Genomic DNA, 23,264 nt, shown 5'->3' on the forward strand with positions numbered 1-23,264 from the left:
ATACCTACATGTGGGTGTATGTTTGCAAACTTTGTTTGCTTTTGCACAGTAGCTTTGTAAGGTTTATGATTAAATAAGAATATTTACTTTATTTATATTATGAAATACGAGTAGAAGAACAACCAAATTGAATATTTTTAGTGCATCCTAGTTTCTTGCCTAAAGATATAATAATTGCAGGACTCAAGAGCTTTTTGACTAAGTAAAGTTTTCCAGAATACATTATTTAAAGGAAAAAGGCTAAATTGAATTTGATGACTTGAGTTTTTTGCGCTGCTTCTTCTCAGCACTGGCCCATTTACTGTCCCGAAGCAGTGGTAGGGTTAATACAGGGACGTGTAAAAGTGCTTTTATAAAAAGCCTACTTGCTTGCAAAAATAAAATAAGTTTTTATTAAAATTATTATTCAAAGTCCTAGGGTTATTTACGGTTATTTGTAAATAATTCACTAAGTGAAAAACTGGATTGACTCGAAGACTCGAACGTGCTATTTTTGTTCGAATAAAACCTTTAGAACAACTTGAAAACTTTTTGGCACTAAAAAATTTACTGGCCATTAATAATGTGATCGACAAGCCATATTAAAATTCAAAAATGGAAAAGAAATAACAATCGATCCAAGCGGCCCATCAGACGGGCTCTGATTCGCAATTTTTTTCTAAATTTTAGTCCGACCAAATTTTCGTACTCAAGTTCTTTTAGATTCATAGTTTTATTTATTTCTTTTTACACCGGATTTATCAAAATTATCAGTATACATCATGGTAAGTGTTTTGGGCGTTATTTTAGTTGATTTATTGGCCAATTTATGATCAAACTAGTGTGGTTCATCATTGAAATGAAGTTTATTCAAAGTGTGTGGTCCTACAGATGAAGTCTACTCGTGGAAACTGAAATTATTTTTAAAATCGTAGAAGAATCTGCTTTTGTGATATATTTTTCTAGTAATTTCTAAGATATGGCTTTGGAACATCCGTAATCGGTTCCAAGTCTTTCCAACTAGGTACGAATAATTATTATTCTGCATTTAATTTCTTTTAATCCTTTTTTCAATGATGAAAAGCTCTGCACACTTTTCTTTGACAGTTGACGGTAGCCATTTTGAATGACATGTCCAAACCGTGACCAAATAGATTTCGGATTTAAAATTTTATCACGAATCAACAACCATCCTCAATCTCTCATTTTGGCTTCTACTATCAGTACAAAGCCTGGTGCAAAGGGCGCTGCGCAAAAATGAAGACTTTATTATTTGCGCAGCGCCCCCTTTGCCCCATTTTGGTTGCTGATTTTCTTAGTCTGGTGCCCTAATGCTTCAACCACACCAACACGTGCAGATCGCCATCATGATCGTGATCACGGCGCGATCATAATATGGAAATGATAGATGACCTATGACAGGTCGCGCGACCTGTCATTGGCCTTTGATCGCGCCGGCGATGGCGATCTGCACGCATTGGTGTGGTTGAAGCTTAAGTTATGAAGATGTCAAACTCTTGCCAATCTTCACTGAACCAGCAGTGTAGTGTGCCCAATAACGTGTGTGTGTTTGTACGCGAGCAGAGGGAGTGCATTTCGGTGCACGTGGGGCAGGCGGGCGTGCAGATGGGCGTGGCGTGCTGGCAGCTGTACTGCCTCGAGCACGGCATCCGGCCCGACGGGACGCTGCCCGCCTGCGACTCCGACCCCAACGGGGCGGATTCCTGCTTCAATACTTTCTTCTCGGAGGCGGATAGGGGCAAGATGGTGCCGAGGGTCGTCATGGTGGACCTGGAGGCTACTGTTATCGGTGAGATTTGAGTTTTCATATGCTTCAACCACAGCGTGCAGATCGCCATCGCCGGCGCGATCATAGACCAATGACAGGTCGAGCGGACTGCATGGTTCGGGCGACCTGTCATTGGTCTTTGATCGCGCCTGCAATGACTAGCAGCCGTCTATTTGCTGGAAACTTTGGCAACTTGGAGAAAGGGCATGTGCGACTAATGCCAACTTTCCATTAAAACTTTGATTTGCTAAACTCGACCGTCACTTCACACCAGAATTTTATTTTCACAGATGAGGTCCGCACGGGAGAATACCGTCAGCTCTACCACCCTGAGCAGCTGATCACGGGCAAAGAGGACGCGGCGAACAACTACGCGCGAGGACATTACTCCACCGGTCGCGAGGTTCTTGGACCTGTTATGGAACGCGTCAGGAAGCTGGCTGACCAATGCACGGGACTACAGGTAACGACCGTCAGCTCTGATCTTGAGCAGCTGATCACGGACAAAGAGGACGTCGCGAACAACTACGCGCGAGGACATTACTCCACCGGTCGCGAGGTTCTTGGACCTGTTATGGAACGCGTCAGGAAGCTGGCTGACCAATGCACGGGGCTACAGGTAACGACCGTCAGCTCTATACCACCCTGAGCAGCTGATCTTTGGCAAAAAGGACGCTGCGAACAACTACGCGCGGGGACACTACTTCACCAGGCGCGATGTGCTCGGGCCTGTTATGGAGCGCGTCAGGAAGCTGGCTGACCAATGCACGGGACTACAGGTAACGACCTTCACCTCTACCACCCTGAGCAGCTAACAACGGAAAGAGGACTCTTTGAACGCGCGGGGACACTACTCCACCGGTTGGGAGGTGCTCGGATCTGTCATGGAAGGCGTCAGGAAGCTGGCTGACCAATGCATGGGACTACAGGTAACAATCCTCAACTCGTACCACCCTGAGAAGCTGTTCATGGCATGGCTCCACCGGGGCGGTAGGTGTTGGGGCCCGTCATGGAGCTGATCAAGAAACTGGCTGACTCTTCTCTTTCCTATGCTGCTAGTACCTATTAGAATTAGCTTTTCATGTTCCTTTTTCATTTGTAAACGGCATCTTTGTCTCATTTCACCGACGCTAAACCTAATTGGTTTCGCAACAGACTGAATAGGTTCCTAGCATAATCATGTGGTTAACCACACCACTATTCGCGTTGATAGTATGAAAATTATTGTCCCATCTTATTTTTTACGTCCTTGGCCAAGTTTTCAAAATAGTTATAGACCTACCTTGTTTCACCCTGCCTAAAAATCTTTGATTGGCTTGCGAATTTATGCAATTAAATCTTATGACCACTTTTTAATACCACCTCAGCTCATACAAAAATATTTTTTTTACTGTATTTTACGCGTATCCTCAGGGTTTCTTCGTGTTCCACTCGTTCGGCGGCGGCACCGGCTCTGGCTTCACGTCGCTGCTCATGGAGAAACTATCTGACGAGTTCGGCAAGAAGAGCAAACTGGAGTTCGCTATTTACCCGGCACCACAAGTAAGTATCCCTTATTTTAAATTACCGCCAATATATTATTTACTAATAATTTGTTGCTATTACTAGGTACTATAATAATTTAGGAACCACTACATTTATTTTATAGAGCCTTACACACGCAAAGCAAACCTAATGACACAAGGCATTCTCTGCCAGCTTCCATTTAATGGTCATTCCTCTTCACTCTTGTTTTTTCCAAAGTGAAATTTTTCCACATTCCTGTAGCAATAAGTTCCTGTAATATAGTAAACTAGCTTTCCGCCCGCGGCTTCGCCCGCGTGGAATTTTGTCTGTCACAGAAAAACTTTATCGCGCGCGTCCCTGTTTCAAAAACCGGGATAAAAACTATCCTATGTTCTTTCCCGGGACTCAAACTATCTCTATGCCAAATTTCATCAAAATCGGTTGCGAGGTTTAAGCGGGAAAGCGTAACAGACAGACAGACAGACAGACAGACAGACAGACAGAGTTACTTTCGCATTTATAATATTAGTTGGGATAATCAGCCTTCATGTCTTATGGAATAAATGCTCCATTTCTAACTTCGGAATGATTACCCAGGTATCAACAGCGGTGGTAGAGCCGTACAACGCGGTGCTGACGACACACGCGACCATCGGCCACTCGGATTGTGCCTTCATGGTGGACAACGAGGCCATCTACGATATCTGCCGGAGGCGGCTGTCCATCGAGCGACCTTCGTATGCCAATCTGAACAGACTTATATCACAGGTTAGATGCACTGCTCTACTTAAAACCTGCTGTCATATGTATTGACCTGACCTGTTATTTACCTGGTACCTGGTATTTAAGTTTACAAAGAAGCTAGATCCTGTGACCCTGTTTGGCCGCTGTTCCACTGCCAATAATATTCCAATAGAATTGTATACTTTTCAGTGCATGCTGTCATCAGCTTGGTTAAATAATCTTTTTTTACTCATAACGCAGATCTTGTCCTGTATCTCACCCTGATGGAGTGATTTATCAGGCCGAAGGTGGACGAATTCCAATGAGGGCTATCGTTTTTATACTTAACAGTTGGCACCCCTGGCGATTGACAGGACCTTACTCTACAGTGGCGCCATCTTGATGAGTGCAAATGCGATAGTCCTCCTACCACTTTAGCGCTCACAAGTTGGTGCCACTATCTTCGCTACTAGCAAGTGACAGGACCTTACTCTACAGTGGCGCTAACTGGTGAGCGCTAAAACGATAGCCCTCATTAAACTCCGGTATAAATACAAATAATCACAAATTGGTCACGTTCTTTGCAGGTGGTGTCGTCAATAACAGCATCTCTACGATTTGACGGCGCGCTCAATGTGGACCTGACCGAGTTCCAGACCAACCTGGTGCCGTACCCGCGCATACATTTCCCACTTGCCGCCTATGCGCCTGTCGTTTCAGCTGACAAGGTAAGGACCTTACTCTCATTTGAGTAACCTAACCTTCAATAAAACCTAATTTAAATAAGTAACAAAGGAGTATGTGAAAAGTCACAAGTTCAAAAAAAGTTCATTCTCGCCTTGAAGTCAGTTTTCATTTGGCTGTAAATTATATGTTTGGTATAGGTCTAGCTTAATTCAATCAGTGCCTGAGGTGTGGAAGAGGCATAGGAGACCGGATTTTGATATAAATAATGTATAACGTAACAGCATACAAATCGAAGTCTCGCTTAAGTTAAACGTAACAAAATTCAAACGCAAAAAAAACCCGCTCCCGTGTCGCTCCCTGACTCTGGCACTATGAGCTAGACTTATAGCTTTACTGGTGACGTCATAGGTCTCCTTTCCCATTCCAAATCTTCACAACTCACAAAATGCATGGTGTCTTCCCAGGCATACCACGAAGGCATGTCAGTCTCAGAGATCACAGCAGAACTGTTCGAGCCTCAGAACCAGATGGTGAAGTGTGACCCTCGCGACGGAAAGTACATGGCTTGCTGCCTGTTGTACCGGGGGGACGTCGTGCCCAAGGATGTCAACGCTGCTATCGCGGCCATGAAGGGACGCGCGGGTATCCGATTCGTGGACTGGTGTCCTACGGGGTTCAAGGTGAGATCCACGTGAAATCAGAGGCATTTAGCATTTCTCTAGATTAGCCGTTAGTGTAGAGAAGCACACATGGCGTGCTGCCTGTTGTACCGAGGGGATGTCGTGCCCAAGGATGTCAACGCTGCTATCGCGGCCATGAAGGGACGCGCGGGTATCCGGTTCGTGGACTGGTGTCCTACGGGATTCAAGGTGAGATCTGTCAGGATATTTAATCCTTTCCCTAGATTAGTATTTTGTATCATCCGGGAAGTACATGGCGTGCTGCCTGTTGTACCGGGGGGACGTCGTGTCCAAGGATGTCAACGCTGCTATTGCGGCTATGAAGGGACGCGTGGGCATCCGATTCGTGGACTGGTCTTACGGGATTCAAGATTCAAGGTGAGATCTGTCAGGATATTTAAACCTTTCCCTAGATTAGCATTTTGTATCATCCGGGAAGTACATGGCATGCTGCTTGTTGTACCGGGGGGACGTCGTGCCCAAGGATGTCAACGCTGCTATCGTGGCCATGAAGGGACGAGCGGGTATCCGATTCGTGGACTGGTGTCCTACGGGATTCAAGGTGAGATCTGTCAGGATATTTAATCCTTACCCTAGCCTCGTAAGCCCGGATGTGCCTCAGAAGGAACTGAAACTTTGTAGTCAGTAACGCCGAGACATTTTCGGAGGTGATTTCGAAGTATCGCCGGATGTGCCTTCAGAGGAACTATAGTCTATCCAATATAGCTTGATTAGAATGACGGCTGTCAAACGAATGTGACTAGTGATGGGTATGTTTCGTACGGTTCACATAGATGTATCGATAAGTTTTCGAAAAAATGATATGAAAAAATGCACCCAATTTTTCTTCATATATCTTTATTCATAACTAGCTTTCCGCCCGCGGCTTCGCCCGCGTGGACTCCATATTTTTTTCCAAAATAAAATGTAGCCTATGTTACTCGTGGATAATGTAGCTTTCGAATGCTGAAAGAATTTTTTAAAACGGTTTAGTAGTTTTTGAGCCTATTCATTACAACCAAACAAACAAACAAAGTTTTCCTCTTTAAAGTAAACAACCACATTGAGGTTTGAAGCAAAACTAATTTATTAATAGAAATACCAAACTACCTACATAGTTGTTTATAAAATTAATAATTCTCATACCCTTGGTTTTAATACATAACATACCTTCCCTTTATAAACGAAAATTAAGTATTATTACATAATCAACACAAAACTGAATCATAATAATTAGTATGAACTTAAATCAAATTAAACTCTTAATTACTAGGTACTCCAATTATATCTGGCCATAAATCAGAACTAGGTATAACTATTGGCTCTGGGGAAATTTGCCCAGAATTTGATTCAATGTCTGGTCGGTCCCATGATGGCCTAGGCTGATCATTAGGTTGTTCTTGTGCCGTTGTTCTTGCTAAAATCTGGTCAGCATGTCTTCTGTGTAATTGACCATCCTCCGTCCTTATCTTATATGAACAAGGACCTTCAACCACATCTATAATGCCTTTAAGCCATTTTTCTCCAGGACCATAAGCTCTTATCAAAACCGGTTGGTTCACAGTAAAAATCCTTTTAGGTGGTGTTTGTGCTGCATTTTCCAGTTGTAAATCAGCCATGGTTTGAGTATTATCGGGGTGAAGAACAGAAACAGCCGTTTTATATCTACGTCCATTTAAAATCTCTGCTGGAGTTTTATTTGTACTACAGTTAGGTGTCGTACGCAAGTAATACAACGCTTTTGGTAGTTTTTCTGACCACGGCATATCGACCTCACCCATTTTCCTCAGCTTGTTCTTAAAGGTTTGGATAGCTCTTTCGATTTGACCATTAGTCGCCGGGTGGTATGGGGGCGAATACAGATGTTTTATTGAGTTTTTCTTAAGAAATATATTAAACTCCTCTGAACTAAAAGCCCGTCCATTATCAGACACCAACACATCCGGTAATCCTTGTGATGCAAAGATTTTTCTCAAAATTGCAATAACCGTTCCACTGCTCATAGATGAAACAATTTCAGCCTCCAACCATTTGCTGTGGCTATCTATTAGGACCAAAAAAGTTTTTCCTTGAAACGGACCTGCAAAATCCACGTGTACTCTGCTCCAGGGCTTTTCTGTAGGGATCCATACCTGTGGATCTCTAGGAGGATTGTTTCTTACGGCCTGACATTGCTCACACTCTGCCACTATTCTTTCTATCTCTCGGTCCATGTCAACCCACCACACATACCCTCTAGCAAATGCTTTCGTTTGCACGATACCCGCATGAGGAGTATGCAATAATTCCAAGACCTCTCGTTGGAGTGTCTTCGGTATAATGACCCTATTACTCCACAGTAAACAATCTTTACTGAGTGAAAGGGCCTCTCTGCGATTCCAAAACGGTTGTAAATTGGGATCTACATTAGCGCGGGGCCAACCATGGAGGACAAAAAATACTACTTTTTGCAGCAACGAGTCCTTCGCAGTCTCTTTGGAAATTTTCCTTGCATCCAAATCCCAGCCGATTGGACGCTCTTCTAATAACAAGACATCTCTTATGCAATCTTCCTTTATAGCAGATGTGTTTGGAGCATTCCAACGACTAAGAGCATCAGCATTTCCTATAGCTTTGCCAGGTCTGTACTTAATGGTATAGTCATAACACCCGAGTTTCAATGACCATCTCAACATCCTCGGTGAAATTTGGTCAGGAATTTGTTTTGTTGGGTTGAATAACCCCACTAAGGGTTTATGGTCGGTTACGATACAAAATTTTCGCCCAGCTAAATATTCATGGAACTTAGACAGACCAAACATAATAGCCAACGCCTCCTTGTCAATTTGGCCATATCGTCTCTCATGTGGCTGCAAAGTTCGAGATGCCATCATCACTGGTCGCTCTGTCCCATCGTCCATTATATGAGCAATGATAGCTCCTAATCCATATTCTGATGAATCACAAATAAGAATCAATTCACGAGTTAATTCATATCCGACCAATGTTAAATCCGAGGCAATAAGATCTTTCGCCTTCTTAAAGGCAGTCTCTTCTGCTTGTCCCCATGACCACGGAGTCTTGGTCTCCAGTAGCCGGTATAATGGCTCTAAGATGGTGGCTTTATCTGGTAAAAATTTATCATAAAAATTGTATAATCCCAAAAACGCACGAAGTGACTCCTTATTTGTCGGAGCCGGTTTATCTTTAATTTCCTTTACTTTTTCAGGGCACGGATGTAAACCTTCGGCATCAATCTTATGTCCCAGGAAACTAATACTGTCAGCCGCAAACACACATTTTTGCAGATTCAGACGAAAACCCATCCTATTTAATACGCTTAGCACATCACGAAGTCTTATATTGTGCTGATCCGCTGTGGTTCCTGTGACAGCCACGTCGTCCAACAGACAAGCAACGCCATCCATGCCTGCGAGCGCCGAAGACATCACCCGCTGAAATATTCCAGGTGCCGCGCTGACACCGAACGCCAGGCGATTCATTTTCATAAGTCCAATAGGTGTATTTAGTGTTAGTAGCTCTGCTGTCTGATCATCAACCTTTAATTGCGTATAGGCTTGTTTCAGGTCCAACTTGCTGAACAGTTTTCCACCACTGAGTTTGACAAAAGCTTCTGATGAGGTTGGTAACGGATAGCTGTCGCTATCTATGGCAGCATTCACTGTAGACCGGTAGTCACCACAGATGCGAAGTGAGCCATCCTCCTTTTTTACAATCCTTAATGGAGTGGCCCATTTTGAGTACTTGACCGGTGTTATAATTTCATCTTTGACCATCTTATTCAACTCGTCCGTAACTTGCTGTTTAAGTGGAAATGGGACTGGCTGGGCTCTCAAAAATTTTGGTACAGCATCAGAACGCAGTTTCAATGAAACTTCAGGGCCATTGTATCGTCCTAAGCCCTCCTTAAATAATTCTGGAAACTCTTGTTTAAAAGGTTCTATCTGTTCATTGGACCAACATAATCCCGCAACGTACACACCCAGGGGCTCGAACCAATTTCTCCCTAGCAAGCTGGGGCCTCGTCCAGAAACCACCATCAATTCGCATTGGGCTTCCTTGTTGCCTAATGTCGCCCGTACGTTTGCTACCCCAATAACATTCAGGGGTTCCCGAGTCCAAGTAACCAACTTCACATTGGTAGAATGCAGCGGTGGAGGTGTAGACCACAGTGTCTTATAGGTATCTTCTGATATAATCGTCCTAGAGGCGCCAGAGTCAATCTCCATTTTCAGATGCGCCCCATTGATGGTCAGCTCAGCTGTTATTTGTGGCTGATAATTTTCTGTGCAATTGTAGACACCATTCATATTCTCTGACGGTTCCCAAGTCTTATCGCTTACACCTTCCTCCTTAACTTGATGCACCTTCCTTGCTTTCTTATCACAAGCAGGCGATATGTGTCCAAAGCGCTTGCAATAAAAACATTTCGCTTTGGTGAAGGGGCATCGTTCTCCAGCCTTGTGTATACGGGCACAATGCACACACTCGTTGGACTTTATTCTACCAATCTCCATAGGTTCGGAAACATTGGACGGAGTTTGCTTCATTTCAGTACTGTTCTCCGGGTATAAATCAGGAAATGTCGCCTGGTAATTAAGACACGTCTGTAAGGCAATCTCATACGTAATTTGCTTCGTCTTAAGTAAATCTCTTCTCAGGCGATCATCACGTATACCGAGCACTAATCTGTCCCTCAATTGACGTTTTAAGTCAACAAAATTGCAGCTGGCGGCAAGTAGGCTTATCGCTGCTACATAGTCCTGCACGCTTTCACTTTGTAATTGTACACGTTTGTGGAATTTTCCCGCTTGCAAAATTTCGTTAATTTCCGGTTCATAAAATTGGTCCAAAACACGTAAAATTTCCGTAAAAGTCACACTAGTTGGTCTATTGGGCACTAACAATGACGCAATTAATGCATAAGTGTCTTTTCCACACTGAGAAAGGAACAAAGAACGAGCTTTGTCACAATTCTTTTCGTCATAACCTGCCGCGTCCAAAGCACACAATAACTGTTCTTTATAATCACGCCACTTGTCACTTTTAGGATTAAACTGTCCAGGAAACACAATATTTGCAATATTAGATGCCATTGTCCACACAATTACAATTAATTTTCCAAGTCGCCAATAAAGTAAACAACCACATTGAGGTTTGAAGCAAAACTAATTTATTAATAGAAATACCAAACTACCTACATAGTTGTTTATAAAATTAATAATTCTCATACCCTTGGTTTTAATACATAACACTCTTTATAATATTAGTGTAGAAAATGACAATTATGATTTAAATTTAAAGACAGTAAAATTTAAAATTCATGTCAAGGGTGTACACTATACAACCTAAGTCGAAGTCATTATCATCAGTGTTCTTCAGTGGTTTTTTCCTCTCGCTAGAGGGCGGTGGGCATCTCTTCTAGAGCAACGGTGCTATGAATACCCAAAAAATTACCGGTGATTGATTTCCGATGTTTGATTATTTAAGAATAAAATGTTTTTTGGTTTTTAATAGTGAACATTTAGAAAAACGTATAACTTGACTTAAATATGTTAAAAAATTAGTAAGAAAAAAAATTTGTTAAATATGTTAAAAAAATAGTTTTAATTTAAAATGACTTAAAAACTAAAATTTTAAAATTACCAATGATAAAAACTATTTACAAAATAAAAAATACTTCACCCCCAGCGCCGCAGTCAGGAATGGTGCCCAAAAGGCTGGCAGCATTGCCACGTTGAATGGCCAGGCTAATTCTCTGGCCGAAATAGCTGCCAGCCTTTTGATCACCGGTCACCTCGGTGAGCCTCTTTGTCCTTATAAAAGGAACGAGCGCTTACACCCCATGGGATTAATTTAATATGACATTTGTCGATATGTCCCAACACTAACATTTTTGTAACTCGAGATAACCTTGTAGAGACGTCGTTAATACTCTAGCTTGATTTTTATAATTTCGAATTACTACTTATTGGTGTAATTTAACGCTGCATTTACACGAAATTATCATTTTTATTGGAAGCACTGTCGTCGAAAATATTGTTTGTAGGTCAGACGTGAATTATTTCTTGTCCGCCAATATTTAGCTCTCATTGATCGCTACTACAAAGTTATGTCGTTACTTTTGATGACAGCTGTCATTCTAATCAAGCTATATTGGATAGACTATAAAACTTTAGCGATAAATTTAAGTTCAAAAATTCGCGCCTATCGAAAAAAAAGAGTGATAGTCTATGGCTTAAAGTATTCAAAATCAGGTATCCGAACTTATTAATATAAAAAAAACAAAATGTCACTGTCAAATTATCATTTTTCTTTGACAAGGTGGTTCGTCCGAGAAGACATGATGTGCGATTAATTTTTTTTCTTCACGTAAACGTAGTTTAATTGCAAAACTGACCAGTATAATTTAAGTTAAAATACAGCTAAACAAGCAAAAAAATTATTTTTCCCAATTTGAAGTAGTTTTGTAAGATTTTTTTTCGTTTGAAAATAAAAGTTCTTTGCAAGGAACATTCGGTCTTGATGGTGAAAGTTTTATTTTTGTATATTTTTTCTATTGAGATGGGATTGAGTATTGGACTTTTAAAATTATGATATGATTGAGAAAATTTACCATGAGAACGTTCTGATTTTTAGTTTAGTAAATATTATAATTAACATGAATATTCACTTTACTTCTTGTACATTTTAACCTATCATTAGTGTATGTTATAAAAACCGATAGTACTTTTAAAAGTATGCAACGGGGCGTCTTAGCTAGCTCAGTCTGACACCCCGCTGTTTAGTACTAAGTCCCAGTTCGCTTTCTGCGATGAGGGATGTGTACCTATCCAGGATGCCTACAGGGATATTCGACCAAGGAAACGCACAATTAATAACACAATGGCACTTTGTAATTCAGGTTCCACAATAGTTTACTTATTCTAGTTTCACTGACTCTAAATTACTATCGTTTAATAATGAGCAAGTTTACAAGTACTTTACAAGTTATATCACAATATACTAATCTATTACAACGAGAGGAATAACGACGCGCCCGGTTCGCGTCCCGAGACTAGTTTACGTATCCGCGAGAGGGGCGGCGCCCTGTGCGAGGTTTAGCGAGTGTTAGTTTGGATACTTATAACTAGGGGGGTAGGACGTGGTTCAATAGCTCGAGCCAGAGACCAAAGTCCTCTGATGAGTATGATACCACTGGGAAAGGGCGTCGGACCTACGTGGCGAGGGGGTATGAAGTTCAGGAAGGGTGGCAGCGGGATTGCTACCGCAGGTTGGGAGTGAGTATCGCATGCACTACTCGGTAAGGACGAGAACCGATAGGCTATCAACGATAGAACGTCTCGAATCGACAATTAGATCACCTGACCGAGTTAACGAGGTATCGAATCAAGCCAGAGCCGAACAGTTAGGGTTAGTGGGAACAGTGTGGGTAGCAATTCGCTAGGGACTCTGTGCAATGCAGCCGAGGGAACGATAGACGCGCGCGCGAACGTCTGGCTGTTGCAATGGCTCCCGAGCGAATGCTAGGCGCCCGCGGTCGCCGCCGTCTCATATATTAGCTCGGTCCGTGCGGCGTGCGGCCGCGCAGCCGTAGGGTTGTCAAAATCTCTGCGCTCGGTGCTAGGGCTGTCGATGCGTCGCGGGGCGCGTCACATCCTCCCTTGTTTTGGAGATTTTTACCTGGAAAAATCACAAGTCTGGTACATAAAGGTTCTTTAAGAACAACTAAAATTCATGTCAATAATAAGTTATTTTTGGGTAACTTCGTGGCGAGTAAAAATTTAAATGTAAAACATGATTGAACTTGTACTTAATCGTTAGCCCAATAATAACTCTCTATTTAAAATATGACGGGACATTAATTATTTACTTATAACAATATTAGCTAACTTGGTCTTGAAACAATGTTATTAAGATACCCTTAATTTTTTTTTTTTTGCTTACAATGAACTAATTAAACGCTAATTTTAGCTAACTTAGTTTTGAAACAATGTTATTAAGATACCTTTAATTTTATTTTGCTTACAATGAACTAATTAAACGCTAATTTTAATTAACTTAGTTTTGAAACAATGTTATTAAGATACCTGTAATTTTTTTTTGTTTGCAATGAACTAATTAAACGCTAATTTTAGTTAACTTAGTTTTGAAACAATGTTATTAAGATACCTTTGACCTTTTGTTTACAATTAACCAATGAACTAATTAAACGAGTCTATTGTTTACTTTGTTATTACGAGTATTCAATTATTACTTAAAATATTTATTTAATACAATAATAGTAAGCATGGTACTTGTTATTATTATTTCTAGTTTAAATTATTTAAATTAGTATGCTCAGAATAGGCATCTGATTAATAATTTCTATAATAATTATTAAAAGTTATACAAGACAATGGCAGTTAAGTGGTTAAGTTTTAGTTACAATAAACAATATTTCCTAATGTAAATGGAATGCAGCTTGGCGCGGCGCGCAACCATTAGGCAGGTAAAATCTAGTTATGATTCATCTAGTAAGCGAGTGCTGTTGATCGCCCGTGGCGAATAGAAAAAATGCGTTTCACTGATAATATGCAAATGAGTTCGCTCGGTGAATCGTTCTTACAATGTTTGTTTACTACGAGTATTTAAAAGTTATCGAGAAACTGGTAGTACTATTGGCGCGTAACAAACCGGTTTGTTATTTATGTGAGTTTAGGTTGCGAGTTACGAGTAAATAACAATGCGATTTGCGTCAATAGTTATTTAACGAGATTAAATAGAACACTTTAACTATTTAAATTATACAGGGCTACTATGTAATGTTATTTAATACTTATAGGTTATTGATATATGATATTTAACGAGATTAAATTCAAGAACTGAATGATCTAGATCATACAGGGTTACTATGTTATGTTAATTAATACTTATAGGTTATTGGTATATGATATTTAACGAGATTTAATTCGAGAACTGAATGATCTAGATTATACAGGGTTGCTATGTACTGTTAATTAATACTTTTACATTACTGACTTGTTTTTAATATTGATGAATTTACTTTAACGAGAACTGACTAGACATTTACAATGCACTTTTTATCTATCTATTGGAAACGTGACTTAGGTATAAAGTTAAGCTACGAGTAAATGTTACTGGCCTTGTTCAGCTGGATCTGGATTTGGCGGTGCTCGCCTCTTCATGCCGCGGCTCTTCTTTCTCCCCGGCCGCCTCCTGGTCTGGTCCTCAGCTCGGGTCGGCTCCTCTCCAGGGCCGGACTCGCGCCAGTCCAGGTCTTGTGGGTGGTCGACGGTGTCGACATCGAGGATTTCGGTCCAGTCTGTGGACCGGTTTGATGATCTGGGTAGTGATCTACTTGGGTCTGTAGACACTGCGTTCCAGGGTTTGCGTGCGTTGCTAACTTGGCAGATTTTGCAGTTCTTGACGTACGTTGACACATCTCTGTACATACCGGGCCAATAATATCTCTGTGATATTTTGTTCAGTGTTTTTGCTGTTCCTAGATGACCTGCGGTTGATGTATCGTGGTTTTCTTTCAGGATCTGGTCTTTTTCATTATTGTTTATGCATAATTTCCAGTCTGGTGATGTTTCTGTTCTTGGTCCGTATGCGTGATTTATTATTTTCTTGTATAATTTGCTGTTTGACATTTTATAGTCCTTATTTCCGGTTTTTTGTATTTCTTGAATTTTCTTTTGGATCCAGTCTTCTTTTGTTTCTTGTTTTAAGCGTGTTACGTGTTTATTTATTACTTCTTGACTTTTAGGGTTCTGTGAATAGTCTTTTTTCTTGATTAGTTTTTCGTGTGCGAGTTTGATCTTGTGTTTTTTCTTACTTGTCGGTGTTTCGGCCATTTCGTATGTATGTACGATGTTGACTTCTGTACTTTTTCTTGACGTTGTTCCCACTTGTTCCTCTTGCTTGGTACTATCTTTGGGCCATTCTATTTTGGCTCCTATTCTGTTCAATATGTCCATGCCGATCAGTATACTCTTGATTTGTGGATGATATAACACTTGGTGGTTAATTGTTTTTCCTTTTATATTAATTTGCAAGTCTAGTGCTTCTTTAATTCGAGTTGTGTGCCCATCTGTCATGCTAGCTGTTATGCTTACTGTTTTCGGTTTCAGGTTTCTTTTTACGATTTTCTTGTACACTTGGTCGTTGATGTATGATCTTGTGGCGCCGGTGTCTACGAGTGCTTGATATTTTTCGCCTAGTATCGATACATCTACGAAGGGACGGTTATCTTTAAGTTGCGGACTTGTGTTCATTGTCATGGACTGTGTGTACTCACTTGTTTTCTTACAACACTGTTTACTCATTTTGCCGATCTTGCCACAACCGTTGCAAAATAGTACTTTCTTACTTCTGCAATCTTTCATGGAGTGCCCGTGTTTTCCACAGCTCCAGCAGCAAGTATTTGTGTTGTAATTGTGTATGTATGATGCCGTCTCCTTGTGTTCTTGATTTGTGCTTGTTTCGTGGTAGTTATTTCGTGGTTCTCTATCTGTGAAGCTAGTTTGACGTTCTGCTGTGACATTTTCATAGTCGTTTGCCAGTTGTATCAATTTGCTTACCGAGTCTGCTTCTGATTTCTTGATATAGTACTTGTATTTTGCGTTCATGTTTTCGTAGATTCTAGTTATTTCTTCCTCTTTTGACATTTTTGCGTATCTGCGCATGAGTGTTTGTATTTCAATAAGGTAGTCTGTGAATTTTTGGCGGTGATGTTGCCTATAATTCACTATTTTAGCTAACAGGTCACTGTCACAGCTCACAAATGTCAACTTGAAGAGTTCTATGAATTCGTTCCATGTAGTGAACGAGTTTTTATTATTTCTATACCACAGTACGGCCTTTCCTTTCAGGAATCTGGGGAGCACTTTGAGCACTTTATCTGGCTTGACCTCGCCCGATGACATGAGTTCGTCCAGTTGCTCTAGGAACTCCACCGGGTCGTTGCATGTGTCAAAACTTAGGTTCCATCTGGATGTTATGTTTTCGGTCTGATCCATGGTGTACGACATGTTTGGTTCTTGGTGCATCTCTGTGTCTTCGAAATCGGTTTCTGACTCACTGTCTTCGGCGGACTTACTGGTGGACTGGACTGGTTGATGGGACTGCTTGGTTCTGAGTACTTCTGTGAGGTTCTGTCTCAGTTCTTGTACGGTTCTGTTCTCCGTTTTTATGTTTCTTCTTTTACACTCGTTCTCAAGTTCTGTCTTCTTGAGTTTGTATATCCAAGATGTCGGTTCTGACATGTGTGATTATCAATTTGGTGCGAAGTTTTGCGTTCCTTGTGGTCTTTCGCTTGTGTCTAGCGATCTGGTGGTCCCTGTAGGTTCCGTGGGTTATTTAGTTGGGCGCCATTGCAACGGGGCGTCTTAGCTAGCTCAGTCTGACACCCCGCTGTTTAGTACTAAGTCCCAGTTCGCTTTCTGCGATGAGGGATGTGTACCTATCCAGGATGCCTACAGGGATATTCGACCAAGGAAACGCACAATTAATAACACAATGGCACTTTGTAATTCAGGTTCCACAATAGTTTACTTATTCTAGTTTCACTGACTCTAAATTACTATCGTTTAATAATGAGCAAGTTTACAAGTACTTTACAAGTTATATCACAATATACTAATCTATTACAACGAGAGGAATAACGACGCGCCCGGTTCGCGTCCCGAGACTAGTTTACGTATCCGCGAGAGGGGCGGCGCCCTGTGCGAGGTTTAGCGAGTGTTAGTTTGGATACTTATAACTAGGGGGGTAGGACGTGGTTCAATAGCTCGAGCCAGAGACCAAAGTCCTCTGATGAGTATGATACCACTGGGAAAGGGCGTCGGACCTACGTGGCGAGGGGGTATGAAGTTCAGGAAGGGTGGCAGCGGGATTGCTACCGCAGGTTGGGAGTGAGTATCGCATGCACTACTCGGTAAGGACGAGAACCGATAGGCTATCAACGATAGAACGTCTCGAATCGACAATTAGATCACCTGACCGAGTTAACGAGGTATCGAATCAAGCCAGAGCCGAACAGTTAGGGTTAGTGGGAACAGTGTGGGTAGCAATTCGCTAGGGACTCTGTGCAATGCAGCCGAGGGAACGATAGACGCGCGCGCGAACGTCTGGCTGTTGCAATGGCTCCCGAGCGAATGCTAGGCGCCCGCGGTCGCCGCCGTCTCATATATTAGCTCGGTCCGTGCGGCGTGCGGCCGCGCAGCCGTAGGGTTGTCAAAATCTCTGCGCTCGGTGCTAGGGCTGTCGATGCGTCGCGGGGCGCGTCACAAGTACTAATTATGAAACATTAAATAAAATTAAAACCGTTGTTCCTTTTCAGTTACATTTATTAATATCGTTATTGTATCTTTATGTAGTATTAATTTATTAAGAAGGTTACATTTATGTTTTACTTTAAAGTATAAAATACAATTTATTTACTTTTCCTTTTTAAAGTCTGTAATACCGAATGTTCTTTTAAGAGAAAACATTTTTTTATTATTTTTCACCTAAAATAAGCTCTATGCACTATTATATAGGGCCCCTGAAAATATGAATGCAAAAGAAAATCTCTAACATAGAAATTTTTTTAGTCGAAGTGCTCGGCGTTTACTACTTCAAATTATTCGTTCTTCTGAAAGCACATTCGGCGATACTTAGAAGTCGACACAATTTACTCTTCGGTCTTACGAGGCTAGATTAGTATTTTGTATCATCCGGGAAGTACATGGCGTGCTGCCTATTGTACCGGGGGGATGTCGTGCCCAAGTATGTCAACGCTGCTATCGCGGCCATGAAGGGACGCGCGGGTATCCGGTTCGTGGACTGGTGTCCTACGGGATTCAAGGTTAGATCTGTCAGGTTATTTAAACCTTTCCCTAGATTAGTATTTTGTATCATCCGGGAAGTACATGGCGTGCTGCCTGTTGTACCGGGGGGACGTCGTGCCCAAGGATGTCAACGCTGCTATCGCGGCCATGAAGGGACGAGCGGGTGGGTATCCGGTTCGTGGACTGGTGTCCTACGGGATTCAAGGTTAGATCCACGTGAAGTCAGGGGTATTTAGCCTTTTCCTAGATTTGTCGTTAGTGTAAAGAAACACCATGGCGTGATGCCTGTTGTACCGGGGGGACGTCGTGCCCAAGGATGTCAACGCTGCTATAGCGGCCATGAAGGGACGCGCGGGCATCCGGTTCGTGGACTGGTGTCCTACGGGATTCAAGGTGAGATCCACGTGAAGTCGCAGGTATTTGGCCTTTCCTTAGATTGGTCGTTAGTGTAGAGAAACGCACCATGGCGTGTTGCCTGTTGTACTGGGGGGATGTCGTGCCCAAGGATGTCAACGCTGCTATCGCGGCCATGAAGGGACGCGCTGGTATCCGATTCGTGGACTGGTGTCCTACGGGATTCAAGGTGAGATCCACGTGAAGTCGCAGGTATTTGGCCTTTCCTTAGTTTGGACGTTAGTGTAGAGAAACGCACCATGGCGTGCTGCCTGTTGTACCGGGGTGACGTCGTGCCCAAGGATGTCAACGCTGCTATCGCGGCCATGAAGGGACGCGCGGGTATCCGGTTCGTGGACTGATGTCCTACGGGATTCAAGGTGAGATCTGTCAGGATATTTAACCTTACCCTAGATTAGTATTTTGTATCATCCGGGAAGTACATGGCATGCTGCTTGTTGTACCGGGGGGATGTCGTGCCCAAGGATGTCAACGCTGCTATCGCGGCCATGAAGGGACGCGCGGGCATCCGGTTCGTGGACTGGTGTCCAACGGGATTCAAGGTGAGATCTGTCAGGATATTTAAACCTTTCCCTAGATTAGTATTTTGTATCATCCGGGAAGTACATGGCGTGCTGCCTGTTGTACCGGGGGGATGTCGTGCCCAAGGATGTCAACGCTGCTATCGCGGCCATGAAGGGACGCGCGGGTATCCGATTCGTGGACTGGTGTCCTACGGGATTCAAGGTGAGATCTGTCAGGTTATTTAAACCTTTCCCTAGATTAGTATTTTGTATCATTCAGGAAGTACATGGCATGCTGCCTGTTGTACCGGGGGGATGTCGTGCCCAAGGACGTCAACGCTGCTATCGCGACCATGAAGGGACGCGCGGGTATCCGGTTCGTGGACTGGTGTCCTACGGGATTCAAGGTGAGATCCACGTGAAGTCAGGGGCATTTAGCATTTCTCTAGATTAGCCGTTAGTGTAGAGAAGCACACATGGCGGTGCTGTATGTTGTACCGTTAGGAAGTTGTGCCCAAAGATGTTACGCGGCCATGAAGGGACGCGCCGGCATCACGATTTGTCGATTGATGCCTGACGCCTAGGTATGGTTAAAGTTTCGTACAGGCGTACTATTCCAGTATCCAGCAGGTGAGGCGGAGCGGAGCAGAGCGGAGTAGTGCCAAGCGGACAAATTTTTTTCGATAGAATTTGACAGCGGCGTCAGCGCGGCGCGGAGCTTAGCTTTGCGGAGCGAAGAGAAGTGGAAATATTGAAATCTGATTCGCTATTCAAAACACTTCTCCGCTCCGCTCTGCTCCGCCATGATGCCACGCTGTGCACTAGCCATATAGAGTATACTTATACTTGGGAAGGATCCCTTCGAGGTCTATTAAAAAACATATTTTATGTCATATCCTAGCTTAACAGCCAACCTATCTCCACAGGTGGGCATCAACTACCAGCCCCCATCGGTGGTGGTGGGCGGCGACCTGGCGCAGGTGAAGCGCGCCGCCTCCATGCTGTCCAACACCACCGCCATCGCCGAGGCGTGGGGCAAGCTCGACCACAAGTTCGACCTCATGTACTCCAAGCGGGCCTTCGTGCACTGGTAAGTTGTGGAATATTGCATTTGAGTACGGAGGGACATTTATCCTCTTATTGGACATTATTTTGTCGTCTGGTTCGATATATTTTGTCCTGAGGGATATTTGTCCTCCTGTTTGACACTTGTCCTCCGGTTTGACTCTAGTCCTCCGGTTTGACTCTAGTCCTCCGGTTTGACTAGTCCTCCGGTTCGACACCTGTACTCCGGTTCGACACCTGTCCTCCGGTTCGACACCTGTCCTCCGGTACGACACCTGTCCTCCGGTTCGACACCTGTCCTCCGGTTCGACACCTGTCCTCCGGTTCGACACCTGTCCTCCGGTTCGGCACCTGTCCTCCGGTTCGGCACCTGTCCTCCGGTTCGACACCAGTCCTCCGGTTCGACACCTGTCCTCCGGTTCGACACCTGTCCTCCGGTTCGACACCTGTCCTCCGGTTCGACACCTGTCCTCCGGTTCGACACCTGTCCTCCGGTTCGACACCTGTCCTCCGGTTCGACACCTGTCCTCCGGTTCGACACCTGTCCTCCGGTTCGACACCTGTCCTCCGGTTCGACACCTGTCCTCCGGTCCTCACTTGTCCTCTTGTCCTCATTTGTCCTCTTGTCCTCACTTGTCCTCACTTGTCCTCACTTGTCCTCACTTGTCCTCACTTGTCCTCACTTGTCCTCTTGTCCTCACTTGTCCTCACTTGTCCTCACTTGTCCTCACTTGTCCTCACTTGTCCTCACTTGTCCTCACTTGTCCTCACTTGTCCTCACTTGTCCTCACTTGTCCTCACTTGTCCTCACTTGTCCTCACTTGTCCTCACTTGTCCTCACTTGTCCTCACTTGTCCTCACTTGTCCTCACTTGTCCTCACTTGTCCTCACTTGTCCTCACTTGTCCTCACTTGTCCTCACTTGTCCTCACTTGTCCTCACTTGTCCTCACTTGTCCTAACTTGTCCTCTTGTCCTCACTTGTCCTCACTTGTCCTCACTTGTCCTCACTTGTCCTCACTTGTCCTCACTTGTCCTCACTTGTCCTCACTTGTCCTCACTCAATTGTCCTCACTTGTCCTCACTTGTCCTCACTTGTCCTCACTTGTCCTCACTTGTCCTCTTGTCCTCACTTGTCCTCTTGTCCTCACTTAGTTGTAATAAGAGTCCAATTTGTTACAGGTACGTAGGCGAAGGTATGGAAGAAGGCGAGTTTTCCGAAGCACGGGAGGACCTGGCGGCGCTCGAGCGGGACTACGACGAGGTCGCCATCGAGACGTCCGACATGCAGCCCGGCTGCGACGACGAGCTCTGACGTCACAGCCGCGACGTCATCTGGCGCCGTTCAGTTGTGACGTCACGCGAACTCGCCGCATGCGATGCGAGACCGCCAGCTCCACGGTTAACAAAGCTAATTGAAAATGGAGATATCATGGAAATGTCGCCGAACCAGACAAAATCATTGGAGGAAAATCTCCGATTTACAGACTTTGAAATTTTGGGGAATCTGTCTAACGCTATGTTGAAGAATAACAGGCGAAATTACACAAAGGAGTTCCATAATATCTAGCCAAGATGCCATAGTACTCAATCCAATCCAGACCTACCTGCGAATTTATGCCTACCTGTTCCATACCTAGCCGACTGTGCACAGTCCGCGTCGGACGCTGGCCTCAGCCCGCGGCAGGCGGCCGGGCAGTCGTCGCCGGAGCGGACGCCCAAAACCGCGGCCGCTTTGATAATGTTAAATATGGCAGTTCAGTCGAAATTAATTAAAGGTACGAAAATGTCCGCCGAGGTCGGGCGGTGCTCGAGTTGCCTCAGCTACTGAGGCGTGAAGGAATAAGAATAGAAGATCGTGGAGTTGTAGATACAGTTGCCTCTGACTTGTCACTTCTGTGGAAAACTATCAAGAAAGATCTATCAAATCTGATAATTAAGCCCGAGAACACTCCCTCACCGTTCTTCAGTTTCTTCTCCCAGCAGGCTTGCGACGTCTTTTATATTTTTTTTATTTTTGGATTTTTTGCTAAATTTTCTCAGCAAATACTGGACGGAGAAACTATATTTTTGGAGATTTTTACACATTTTACTATTTACGCATAATTTTTGGACGTGTTTTGTGGCGAATCGCGCAGTGTGCGGAGGGATCGCGTTATTGTAAGTGTAATGTGTAGTTTGTGTCCGTCCGTGTATGTGTAAAACAATGAAAAATCGAGTGTTCCGTCTGATGTCCGCGTTTAATAAAATGTTTTTATTTCATTTATGGCTTTCATTTGCTGTAGAGTAGAAGAGTAATAAACGTATCTTCTATAGATAGGTAGGTACACAATAGCAATCCACCACTAAGCTTTTTCGAAATTTTATCTTAAACAAGAATGCACACAATGCAACACACTAAGAACGTAATAAAGGAAAGAAACTACAACATACTACATAGGACCGCGGCTTCGCTCAGTCAAGTTCATACTTATGTAGGTAGGTATTGTAATTTTATTTCAAAATCGTAATAAAAAAAAGATTGCATCAAATTCTGTTTAGTAATTTGCATGATGAAGAATATAGGTACATACATGTGCATGTGGAATGAGTGATCCTTGCTTCAATCTTAACAAAAATCGAGGAAGTTTTACTTAAAATATGTTAAAACATTGCGATGAAGTTTAAAAATTTGTTAAACCTAAGATAAAAATGTTATGGCCAATAAATAGGAGCACTCATACCGCACGCTTTAAGAAAACGTCAACATGTTTATTTCAGAAAATAAAGCCTTTCCACTTCTTTTTATAGTATTGAAAAATTGTTAGGAATATGTTAAAACTATTAACAAATTCAGAAATTCCTTGCACGTGCAAGAAAGGATTTTTTCCTGGCGGCTTGGTGACTGGAATTGAACCGCCACCGGTGCAGACGAAGAAGATGGTGAGTTGTCTGCACGTGAAAAAAGAGGTTGTCCGGCTTGCAGAAATTTATATAAGTTACCGTTCCTTGTATGAAATTAAAAAATGTAAATAAAACAGCTCCCTCTCAATTGACACAATTTATTTTTATCTCGTATGCTCATATACAGTTAACAATTAAGAT

General features: G+C 43.1%; 1 protein-coding gene across 1 annotated transcript; it reads left to right on the forward strand.

Moving 5' to 3' along the window:
- The first annotated feature begins 609 nt into the window (after positions 1 to 609).
- On the forward strand, positions 610 to 22,442 carry LOC135088444 (tubulin alpha-8 chain-like). The gene is made up of 9 exons (XM_063983255.1): positions 610 to 764; positions 1,561 to 1,789; positions 2,059 to 2,231; positions 3,182 to 3,310; positions 3,872 to 4,042; positions 4,585 to 4,725; positions 5,149 to 5,364; positions 20,044 to 20,207; positions 21,363 to 22,442. Exons 1-9 carry the CDS (start codon positions 762 to 764, stop codon positions 21,493 to 21,495), a joined length of 1,359 nt encoding a protein of 452 aa, XP_063839325.1. The 5' UTR covers positions 610 to 761; the 3' UTR covers positions 21,496 to 22,442.
- Positions 22,443 to 23,264: the final 822 nt, after the last annotated feature.

The sequence above is a fragment of the Ostrinia nubilalis genome, chromosome 4 (genome assembly GCF_963855985.1).
Source record: "Ostrinia nubilalis chromosome 4, ilOstNubi1.1, whole genome shotgun sequence".
Taxonomy (NCBI): domain Eukaryota; kingdom Metazoa; phylum Arthropoda; class Insecta; order Lepidoptera; family Crambidae; genus Ostrinia; species Ostrinia nubilalis.